A 12,418-nucleotide genomic window follows, 5' to 3' on the forward strand; every position below is an offset into this window, starting at 1 on the left:
ATATATATATAAACATGAACTGCAGTTCGATTGATATCTAATAATATGGGAATAAAGCACATTGTAGGACTGAAATACCTCTAAAATAGTTCTTTTAAAAATTATTAAAAATTGAAATTAGTAATAGTGGATATATGGATGAAACAAATTACATAATGCCAGCGCGAGTTTGTAAAACAAGGATAGAAGCGCTAATAAACATGTCCATAAAAATACTTTAACTCTTTTGATAAGGCTGAAAATAATTTTTTTGATTGAAAACTGAAAACATGTTAAAATGTATATAAAAGAATTAACTAGAATGATAATATTTTGACATAAAATATGTTCGTTATTGCGCTTATCACTCTTCTTTTTCTGTTAGTAAACATTACAGATGGCGTTGGCAGACCATAACAATGACAATGTCTGAGGATTCGAATTCAGCAATTTTAGATTCAGTGGTAAGGCAATTTTAGATGACATAAGTGTTGCGCATTGACCAAGTTGCATTCCTCTATAAGAAAACATTTATGTAGTAGAACATATGTTTGAAATATTAATAATATCCCTCCTGGAACATGAAACATCTATAGCACCCACACAACCATGTGAAGCCAAATTCTATAAAACGCCGGAGTTTCAGATATACAGATCATTACTATGTATAGAAGTGAAGCTTTTGTCAAAAAGTTATCTTAAGGTTGCCTTTGTGTGAGAGAAGTCATCCGGCAGGCGAATAAACATGGCAAAATGGGATAGTATACATATTGAAGTGTACCCTGTATTGCCATGGCATTGGTACTTTGTTACTAGACTAGTATTGGAAAAGTCCTGATATATTTTGACAGAGCAAGCCTCTTGGTTTAATGCATAATACACTTTGAAAAACTTCATTTATTAAGTTTGTGGATATTTTAGAGTTGGTTATTTCTGAGCATCAGCTTAGTGAAATGGCTTATTTAAGGGTGCTAAATATCCCAGTAAAGATTTTAGGAATTGTTTTGGGTAAATTTTTAGAAGTGCACACCTATGTAATATAGCAATAGAAAATTGATTAATTTTGTAAATTATGATACATCAATGTAATATGTGATTTTCTAGCTGGAAATTAATAAAAAAAATGCTAAAACTGACTAACAAACAAAGTTGTGGCAGTTGAATGAAATGCCATGTTTTGATAGATGCCAAGGTCAAAGAAATGAAAGGATTAATTTGTCTATTCTAATCTAACCTATGTAACCTAAGCTATATTTAGTTAGCTAGGTCAAACACCGCTAGAGGTGCCACTGTATATGACGTCCGTCAATAGCGTGTCATTTTATGCGCATGCCATTCAAACGGCCAAATTTACATATTGTGGGAAATTTAATTCATAAAAATGTCACGTGAGTGTATTTACTATGTAGTAAATATAAACCAATCACATCATCAGTTACATGTTGGTACATAAAAACATAAGATAAACATGGCGGCCTGCATTCAGCAGTAAATTGTGAATTTGTTTGTTTCAACATGAAAAATGAGATAAAAAAAACTCCATTAAATGGGCAACAGACCCAAATAAACAAAAACTAGTCTCACGGATTATTCTAATACCAAAACCAGGGCAGGGTATTATAGGAGAGCTGAGAAATCATAAGTTCAAATTATTTTTTTTTCCTATCTGGGCGGATTATTGGATGACAACGTCAAATGTATTGCAACATTTCAACCGCTGATGCAGATGTATCTGTCGAAGCATGCTATAGCCTAAACATGTTTTGGCTTTATTTTCTAGGACAAAATAGGCCTGATTTTGTACCCTTCAAAATACAATATCTCATGAACTAGGACAGCTAGATGGATAATTCAAATTGCATTGTACTCATAGTGACATTCTGCATCCCAGAGAACTACTTCAGCTCAAATATCAGGAATTCCATTTTTATGTTGACCTAGCTAATTTAGTAATTCGGTACCTGAAATTCTAAAGATCATCTGGGTTGTCATCATGGATGCTGAGAGCCTGAATATTATTGTACCTTGGGGAATTAACAAACAATGGCAGAACCCCATGTTCTCATGTAAAGTCCAAGGAAGCCCTATTGCCTATGTAACAGGACTTATTAGTGTCACCTGGAGTTGGAGAACATCCAGTCCACAACATATAAACCATTGTCTAACTGACAGTGACTGGACTGGACTGACGACAACATGGTGTCTAGACCTTATCCTAGTGACTTCGTTCATTAGTAGATTTGCTTATAGCAAGGGTTTTTGCTATTTGTATCCACCAAGAAAATTGCATATATTCATGTATTATAATTTACAAAAATGATATTTAATTTTCTAATGTTATATCGTGTAGTGCATAACTAAAATAATACCTTGTTTTGTGATGTACATGCAAGTGTAACCTCCTCACTCTTCATTTCTGCTGGTAACTCAAAGGATTACAAAGGCGGAGCATGCCGACAGGAGACCTTTTGATCCATATCTAGGTCGGATGAAAAAAACAACAACATAATAATAAATTAAAACTATAATAATGTAAATAACAAATAAAATACATAAATAAATGCATAGGTATAGTTGAATAACAAACAAACAGGTAAATAGTAAATGATAATAAATTGACATATAACTAATAATAAATGAAAATCATACAGACAAATTATAACAAAACAAAAACAAATAATATAACATAAATTATAATCATTACAGCATCTTACTTAGGTATTTATCTAAATGATTCTTAAAGCTTCGAACTGAACTACATTGCACTACCTGTGCAGGAAGTTTATTCCATTCATTAACTACACGGTTGGCAAAGTTGTTACTACCTACTTCCAAATTGAATCTATTTCCGGACAGTTTGAGACCATTGTTTCTTGTCTGATTCTCATTCAATGTGAAAATTTGGTCACTTTTGATGTTGTCAATTCCCTTTAAAATCTTAAAGACCTGTATCAAGTCACCTCTGAGTCTACGCTTTTTTAGGGAAAACAGATTCATGTGCTTAAGTCGATTTTCGTATGATTTATTTTTGATATTTGGAATCAGTTTTGTGGCTCGCCATTGTACTTTTTCCAGTCTGTCAATGTCTTTAATGAGATTCGGCGACCACCTCTTTAGTTTGTTCTTCATAGTGAATGCTCTTGCATTTATTTTTATAAACATAAAGTGAACCTACAAAGTTGCACCATTTGTGCACTCTGCTAGTTGTTATATGATTTGACACATTGGAATATTACTGAAATGTACCCTATTTAAATGGAGCTGGTACAGTTGACTTACAAGATAGATTGAGTTGTTAGAATGACCTCAATGTCTTTGACATAGTAAACTTACTATTCACTTCCCTTAAAAATATTGTGCAAAACACATTAACATTGAATACTTGTCACAAAATTATATAAAAAGGTATTCACTAAATTCTGACTACACTTTCCTAAGATTTTGTGCATACTTCCTTTGGCCATCATGACTTGAAATTAATAATAACCTGATAAAATCTTTCATATTTTAAAAAAATGCATCTGATAAAATTCCAGAATTATGAAAGCATGGATACTTAACATTAAATTACGTTTTACAGTAGCTCCTAACCTAATGCAAGCTAACCTGAACTAATCTAATCTAATCTCACTTAACATAGTGTGATAGTTCTATGAAAGATATGTCTTTTGAATACCAAAAAGAAATAAGATAGGTAAAATTTTAAAGTGCACACCTACACAATATAGCAATAGAAACATGATTATTTTGTAAATTGTAATACATCAACATAAGTGATTTTCCATAACAAAAAAGTTGCTAAAACCAATTTACTAACGAATGAAGTTGCGGCAGTTGAATGATACACCATGTTTTTGATAGAGGCTGAGCTCGAAGAAATGAAAGGACGATAAATTTGTCCATTCAAACCTACCCTATCTTACGTTACCTAACCTGCATTTAGTAAATTGGTACCCCAAATTCTAAAGATCATCCAGGTCGTCATTGTCGTCATGGATGTTTATGGCCTGATTATTATTGTACCTCGAGCAATTAACAGAAAACGGCAGAGCCCCGTGTTCTCTCATAAAGTTCAAGGAAGCCCTATTGTCTTTGTAACAGTGCTTATTAATGTCACCTGGAGTTGGAGAACACCCAGTCCATAACATGAAAGCCATTGTCTAACTGACAGTGATTGGACTGGACAGACGACAACATGGTGTCTCGACCGTATCCTAGTGGCTTTGTTCGTTAGTAGATTTGCTTGTAGCAATTTTTTATTTATTTATTTTTTTATTTATTTATATCCACCAAGAAAATTACATATGCTCATGTATTATAATTTACAAAAGTAATATTTAATTTTCTAAAGCTATGTTGTGTAGGTATGCACAACTAAAAAATACCAAAAAATTAAAGTGTTTGCAAGATACTGGAATAGAATTGATATTCCTTCATGGTACCAAGTTTGGAAGTACTTGTTATTAGGGTAAATTTTTGGGGTGTAGGTCCAACTCAGCCCATGACTAACTCGGCCCATAAATCGACCAACTCAGCCTTGTAGATGTTCTGGCTAGGCCCATTCACTGGATTGTTAATAATGACAAACTTTCCTGCCTTTAACCACAAAGCTTACACTATGTTCAATTTTGTTAAAGCAAACTGCAAGTGCCACAAGCCTACTCCACCCTTGTCCTGGCACCCCCCCACCCCCACCCCCAATTGGATGGGGTCTGCAGTACACACAATACTTCATTGTACATTAATTGTAGTTTACTGATGGCAAAATTTCTTCAAGGGATGAGTAGGGGCTATCATGACTTTGGTAGATTTCCTTCTACAATCTCTATTCTAAAGGCCGTAAATACATGCAAGTGTGTTTTATATTGTGAATTTTAATGAACCATGGATGGGTTGAGGCAGGACATCCATGTGGCCGAGTTGGTTGGCTGAATTGGTCATGAGCTGAGTTAACCCTAAATCAATTTTTGGAAGTATACATGTACAGGTATGTGTATAAGGCGATAAAAACAGGACAGGGATAGGACTAGATTCCTTCTCCCTGTAGCCCCAAAGGGGACATTTCCTAAAAAAGGCAAAGGCATAAGAGGGCTAGGAGGAGTTTTTGAACCAGTACCCTAAGGTTTTGGATCTTTTATTTGTGTGGATGTGTTCAAGGAGGGAGTCACAAGGTGTGCAAAGTTGGTGTGTGGAACAAGGAGGATGGGAGGAAATAGAAGGAAGAGTAGTGAGTGGTGGGATGAGGAAGTAAAGAAGGTGGTAGAAAAAAAGTAAGCTTTCACAGATTGATTACAAAATAGGACAAGAGAATCATATGAGAGGTACAAAGAAAAGAGAAGTAAACCATGAGATAAAGGAGGTGAAGAGGAGAGCAGATGTGAAATGGGGTAAGAGTATGAAAGAAAATGGGGTAAGAGTATGAAAGAAATTTCCTTCCAAAAGATGTTTTGAAAGGAAATTAAGAGATGAAGAGGAGGCGAATCAAGTAGAGAAGAAAAGGTAAAAGGTGCAGATGGAGATCTGATAATGGAAGATGGGCAGAGTATTTTAGGGAGTTGCTAAATGTGAAGAAAGAGTGAGGGGAAGGTAATTGTAGTGGGAAGCACTAAGAAAATGACTGTGATAAATGAGAAATAATGAAAAATAAGGTGAAGGCAGTTGTTAGGATGATGAGAGCAGGTAAAGCATCTGGGTTGGATGGGTGTCAAGCAAAATGTCTAAAAAAAAGGTATAGTGATGGTGGTCTGGCTGGTGAGGTTATTTAATGTTTGTTTAAGAGAGGGTAGAGTGCCGGAGGAGTGTGGAAGGGATTTCTCTCAGCCTTCTCAGATTTCTGCATAAGGGGATGCTGTAAAGTAAAGCACACTTGCTGTAGACATGCTGTGCCTTGCTGCATTGTTTCTGGCCTGGGAGGTGGGCAGGAGACATGGATGACCCTTCATCCACGAGGAGCTAAGATAAGTGGGAGGAAAAGGTGGTGGGTGGGAGTGGGTGCATGCCTTTGACTTGGCTACTGCCCTTGTTAGGGGGAAGATGCCCTTGATGTATAGATAAGTGAATACTATAGATGCAATTGAAATGTGTTTTTTTTTTCTTTTTTTTTTCATTATTTTTTTTACCTAATAGTGACATAATCTACAGGCCAATATCACGGAGGGATGCCGTCTGCCAGTGAGAATGGGAATTTCTAGTGATTGGCGTAAGTATATATATATTTTTTGGATTGATTTGTTCTTTTAAAGACATTCATTAGTGGTAATGTTTGAATGTGTATATGTATCTGTACAGTATATGTGTGTATGTAAGCCCTTCCTTGATAGAGTTAGTTTTGTTCAGGTTAAAGTCAGACATTATTTTTACCATGTCTTTGTTTTTATATGCATACTGGAAGACCTTTACCATGTCTTTGTTTTTATATGCATACTGGAAGCCCTTTCCCTGTTTTTATATGCATACTGGAAGACCTTTCCCTGTACAAAGGGGTGGCAGAAGTAAGTACACACCCATATCAAAATAAATAAAACCCATTCAACCACCCATCCATCACAGCACTTGGGAAGACCTTTTTTTTTTTTCAAATGACAAAATTCAGTTTAACTGTTTGTTCACCAAGTCTGCTTTTTTTACATTGAGAAAAGCTCTCCCAGGTGAATAGAATTGTTAGTTGTTAGATTAAAATTTGTTGTGATATTTAAGTAACTCAATTGGGATAGTTTGTAACCCAGTAAAGATCAAAAGTTCCCAGATGAGTAAAATCAATAGGCATTGGTACAAAATTCTTCTATCTGTCTAAATACTGAGAGTTTTTTCCCCCCTCGTAAGGAAGGTAGCCAAATCAGTCTTGAACCTATTCCCACCAATCTCCCTCCCTTCCACCATCCCCTCCACCCTCCCATCTCAGCTCCTCATGGATGACACAACATCCCTGCATCTGCTAACTGCCCTGGGTCAAAAGCAATGCAGTAAGACAGTACATCCACAGCAGGGCTGCTTCACTTAATCAGTGACTCCATCCCCTCATGCAGGTAAATATATGATGGCAAGAAATCCCTTTGGGCTGCATCCAAATATAATTCACTCATAAGCACCCCCAAACCCCCAACTCCCATCCCTCACTTCCTTGCATGATGGTAAATCCATACATAGTCATTCTCCACACATCCTGATCACCTGCTTGCCACCTTGCTTAACAGACAGTGCCCCTTCACCCCATTGTTACTTCCGTGTGAAGTAAGCTAAGTGTCCAGTCTGAAACAAGTGGCAGGGAGAGGAAGGCATGGGAAGTTTTTCATAAGAGGAGTCAGAACACACCATTGAGCATGACACGGTATGGTTCCCTGAGGTACTCTTGGAATGAACACTTCCGTGCTCAGTGCCAACGGCTGGTAGTGTTCTTGTCAGAATGTACCTGTCAGAGCATTTAGTTCGCTGCAGTATGGTCTTCCCTTAAGCACACTATGAATAGTGCAAATGGCTGGTACTGTTCTTTAAAGAACAGCTATCTTGTTGGAATATACCTGTCAGAACATATTCAGTTTACTGTTCTTTAAAGAACAGCTATCTTGTTGGAATATACCTGTCAGAACATATTCAGTTTGTCGCTGTATAACTTTCCCTTAAGCACACTTTTAGTAAGCATATCATGCAAACGGCTGGTATTCATCCATAAGAATAGCTAGGATATTTAAAGTTAATCCCATGACTGATCTGTTTATTCAAAATGCTGATGATACTATATACAACAATGGGGATGAGATTCTTAATTATTTGTTGTTGTTATACAGTAGTTTACAATCTTTGTACTATACATATGTCCTTGTTATGTGATATACAGAAACATTCTTTTTATTCTATTTAAAAGAGAAATGAAATTGTTGGAATGAAAGCATACATATACAAAAATATAAAATAAATACAAGTGCTGTGGTAAGGGGTGACCATAGTCTTGACCTGGTCCAGAGGCATGGCATTTGATGGTCATACAAGTCTTTTAAGGGGGCACTTTGCCTGTTAGCTACTCCATCCATCCATCTCATCCTCAGTTGTCCCCTAAAGAATTCAACATCTGTAGGTCTCCTGCAAGAGAGACCTGGAAGCAGTAGATTGAATGACAAGTGTGAGGGTAGTAGTTTCATAGGGATCAGTACGTTGAGTGTAGTTGGGAAGGCTTATGGTTGAGAGGATTAAGAGAGAAACAGAGGGAGTAATTGATGAGGAACAGAATGTGTTAAGGACATGTAGTAATTGTATGGATCAGATTTTTGTAGTAAGGCAGGTATGTGAGAAAGCTTCAGGAAAAGGTAAGGATGTTTTTTGGGCCTTTATAGATTTGGAAAAGGTTTATGACAGGGTAGACAGGAAGGCACTGTGGGAGGTATTGCAGATATATGGGATAGGGGGAAAGCTGTCGAGAGCAGTCAAGAGTTTTTACAAGAGTAGTAGAACTTGTGTTAGAATTAGAAATGGAAAGAGCGAATGTTTTGAAGTAAAGGTGGGACTTTGCCAGGGATGTATCATGTCACCGTGGCTGTTCAACTTATACATGGATGGGGTGGTGCAAGAGGTAATTGCAAGGGTAATGGGCCAGGGATTGGAGGTGGTGAAAAAAATGGAGAAAAGTGGGAGATATGTCAGTTTTTGCTCTCTGGGGAAGTTAGTGATGGAGTGTGGGAAGGTGTGTGAAAGAAGGAAGTTGAAGATAAGTCTTGGTAAATGAAAGGTGATGAGATTTACAAGGGGGAGAGAATGGCAGCAAATTGGGAGTGAATATTAATCTCTTGAATGTGATGACGCCTGTGTGTGAGTCATGAACCGCAAGTGGGGTATATGAGGATACCAGCATCAGCTTCCTGATTTCTCCCCGTCCTCTCCTTTATATGGGGGGACGGAGAGGAGGGGTCGCCGATTTAATGAAGCGGCCTTGCTGTGGATGTGCTGTGTCCTGCGACACTGCTTCTGACCCAGGGCAGTGGACAGGGTGCAGGGATGACCCGTCATCTAGGAGGTGCTAAGATGGGAGGGAGGGTGGAGGGGTGTGGAGTGTTTTCGGGGTTGGAATGGGTGGGAGTGATTTTGTTCCTTGTCCTTTTTGGCTACCTCCCTAGTAAGGGGGAAGAAGCCTTGGTATATGTATATGTATGTAACTGTAGCTGAGTGACCCCCACATTTTGTGAACAGGCATAATCACATGTATAACAGCAGTAACTTTATACAGTATTTTGTAATGTGCGCATTGTGGTGCATTATCGTATATCAGGCAACCTGATGTGTGCACAAATATTTGACTTGTATTGAAGAGGTTAAGGGAGAGAGTTTCGAAGAAGTGGATAGGTTTAGTTATTTGAGGGGAAATGTGGCAGGTAAGGGAGGAGTGGAAGTGGAGGTAGAATATAGATTGAGAGAAGCAAGGAAATGCCTAGGGGGATTAAAGAGAGTAATGAGAAATAAACATTTGGGTATGGATGCTAATAGGAGATTGTATGAAGGTGTGATTGTGCTGACAGCATTGTATGGGACAGAAACATGGAACATAAGACAGAAAGAATGCGCTGAATGGCCTACCGGCTCTGGAGCTTGGCCTTCAAACCAAAAACTTCATAAATCAGTCAATCATAAGACAGAAGGAGTTTAAATGTGTTTGAGATAAAATGTCTGAGAAGTATGGTGGGGGTTACCAGGCTGGATGAGAAATGAGGTGAGTAGGAGAGTGGGGATGGAAAAGGAGTTGGGAGTTAGGGTTGATGAAAGAGTATTGGGATAGTTTGGACACATGGAAGGAAGGAATGAGGAAAGGTTAGTAAAGGAAGTGTAGAAGGCAGAGGTGGATGGAGTGAACATGAGGCAGCAACCAAGGATGAGATGGATGGATTGAGGAAGAGAAAAGATAGGGGTGATAGGAGAATGGTTGTGTATGTATGATGCTGTTATGCATGAAAGTGAGTGGGTGAGGGTTAGGAGTATGTGTGAATGATATTCTGACACAGCCCAAAGATATTTCTCCCAGCCTTCTCTTTTTCTGCATGAGGGAATGGAGAGGGGGGTCGCTGATTAAATGAAGTGGTCTTGCTTTAGATGTGCTGTGTCTTGTTGCATTGCCTCTGATACAGGGATGACCCATCATCCTGGAGGAGCCAAGAAAAGAGGGAGGGAGGGGTGGTGAATGGGAATGGAGTAGGTGGGGATGAAATGGGTGGGAGTGGAATTATTCCTTTTGACTTTGGCAACCTTCCTTGTAAGGGGAAAAAACTCTTGGTACATTTATGTATCATAGATATTTTGCTATGTATATTTATATATATTTGCTTTGTATTGCAGCTCTTGCAGAGATTATCAGCATACAGGAAAATGACGATGGCCGGACGTTTTATGTTCATTATATTGACTGTAAGTATAAGTAATTTATTGTTACATTTTTTTATGTATATATTCTTCATTTCCATCTTTCTTCAAAGAAAGTGGGAGGTAAGTCATTTCTTTGTAGATGACCCCACACTTATAGCTGAATTGGTGGATAGACTGAAGCAGTTTGTGGTAGAGTTTGGGTGCTTATGTGAGAGGAGGAAACTGAAAGTAAATGAAATGTACAAAAGGTGATGGTGGAGATGAATTTAAAGAGTGAGAAGCTGGAGGAAATGAAAAACTAAGTATTTGGCATCACATACAGCAGGAATAGAGAAATTGGAGTGGTGAATTATAGAATAAAGGAAGGAATTGTCTTGGGTGGATGAAAAAAGTCATGAGAAATAGGTATTAGGATGAAAACAAACAAGAAGACTATGAGGGAGAGATTATGCTCATGGCATTATATGGAACAGTGACTATTTGTAGGAGGCAGAAAGGAAATTCCTAACAGTGTTTGAGATGAAGTGTTTATCAAGTATGGTGGATTGATAGTGAGAAATGTGGAAGTGAGGTGTAGAGCAGTGATAGAAGGAGAGTTGACAGATTGATCAAAGAATACTAAGATGGTTTGGGCCTATGGAAAGGATGGGTGAAGAAAGGCTAACAAAACGAGTGTGGAAGGCAGAAGTTGATGGCGTGAACTTGAGGGAAGACCAAGAATAAGGTCTTGCCAATGGTTCAGGAGAAATGAATAAAGAAATGGGTAATTCTGTGTTCAGTCCAAAAAAATGGTTCTGGCTGTGAAGGGTTGAGGTGAGGTAATTTATGGGTCTTTGGGTAGTACATATTAGAGGTTGGCCTGTTGCACTGGAGTGCATTAAGTCACTGTACCTTGATGTATAGTTGCAGGAGTCTCCGTGTGCAAGTATCTCAGATTATCATATTCCTTTGTAATGCTTGGAATATGTAAGGACTTGCTAATTGTTTTATTCACTTTACAAAATTTATGACGTGGCCTTGCTATGGATGTGCTGTGTCTTGCGACACTGCTTCTGACCCAGGGCAGTGGACAGGATGCAGGGATGACCCGTCATCCAGGAGGTGCCTAGGGAGGAGGGTGGAGGGGAAATGGAATGGGTGGGAGGGGTTTCTATGCATTTTTCTTTTTGGCTACCCCCCATGTAGGGGGAAAAAGCCTTTGGTATATGTATGTACAAAAGGATTACAAAGGAGGAGCATGCCAACAGGAGACCTTTTGGTCTTTAACTAGGTTGGATGAAAAAAAAAATAATAGTGATAGATAAATAAATAAAAAAAATTATAATAATGTAAATAATGATAAAAAAGATGAATAAATAAATAGGTAAAGTTAAATAATAAACAAACAGGTAAATAGTAAATAATAATGAATTGACAGATAATATTAAATGATAATCAAGGAAATAATAAACAAACAGACATAATAACAAACAAATAAATAACATAAAATGGATGGCAGGTATTACAGCATCTTGCTTAGGTGTTTATCAAAACGAATCTTAAAGGTTCAAACTGAACTACATTGTACTGCCTTTGCAGGAAGTTTATTCCATTCATTAACTACACATTTGGAAAAGTTGTTTCTACCCACTTCCAAATTAAATCTATTTCCTGACAGTTTGAGACCATTATTTCTTGTCGGATTCTCATTCAGTGTGAAAATTTTGTCCCTTTTGATGTCAATTCCCTTTAGAACTTTAAACATCTGTATCAAGTCTTTTCTGAGTCTACATTTTTCCTTTACAGATAATAAACGCCTGGATGAATGGGTTGGGGAGGATCGCCTGGATACACGGAAGATCCAGTATCCACGGGGAGACTTGGGTAGTACAACAACAGGCCTCAACACAGGCATCAACACTCCAAAGAAACTTTTCACCAATCCTAACTCGAGGCCATCATCACCAGTTCTCCCAGGTCCCATGGCGGTTAGTTTTTGTGAAGTTGCTTTTTTATTTCAGTATTTGCAAGGAAGCCTGAGATTAGTCTTTAGTTTACCCCGCAGTTATGTTTTTCAATACATAATTGCCATTGAGCTGTGAAAAAACTGTTCATATGA

At 37.8% G+C, this 12,418-nt stretch overlaps 1 protein-coding gene across 3 annotated transcripts in view; it reads left to right on the top strand.

Annotated features, from left to right (window-relative positions):
- Positions 1-380: 380 nt before the first annotated feature.
- The window catches only part of Tip60 (Histone acetyltransferase Tip60), a 60,363-nt gene continuing 48,325 nt past the window's right edge, over positions 381-12,418 (top strand). For all 3 annotated transcript variants that reach the window (XM_076189467.1, XM_076189468.1, XM_076189469.1), the window contains exons 1-4: positions 381-443; positions 6,121-6,178; positions 10,294-10,362; positions 12,106-12,287. In XM_076189467.1, the coding sequence (XP_076045582.1) occupies positions 399-443; positions 6,121-6,178; positions 10,294-10,362; positions 12,106-12,287 (354 nt within the window). In that variant the 5' untranslated portion in view covers positions 381-398. The remainder of the gene's footprint in view (positions 444-6,120; positions 6,179-10,293; positions 10,363-12,105; positions 12,288-12,418) is intronic.

The sequence above is a fragment of the Oratosquilla oratoria genome, chromosome 8 (genome assembly GCF_046742065.1).
Source record: "Oratosquilla oratoria isolate Oo_2021 chromosome 8, ASM4674206v1, whole genome shotgun sequence".
NCBI lineage: Eukaryota > Metazoa > Arthropoda > Malacostraca > Stomatopoda > Squillidae > Oratosquilla > Oratosquilla oratoria.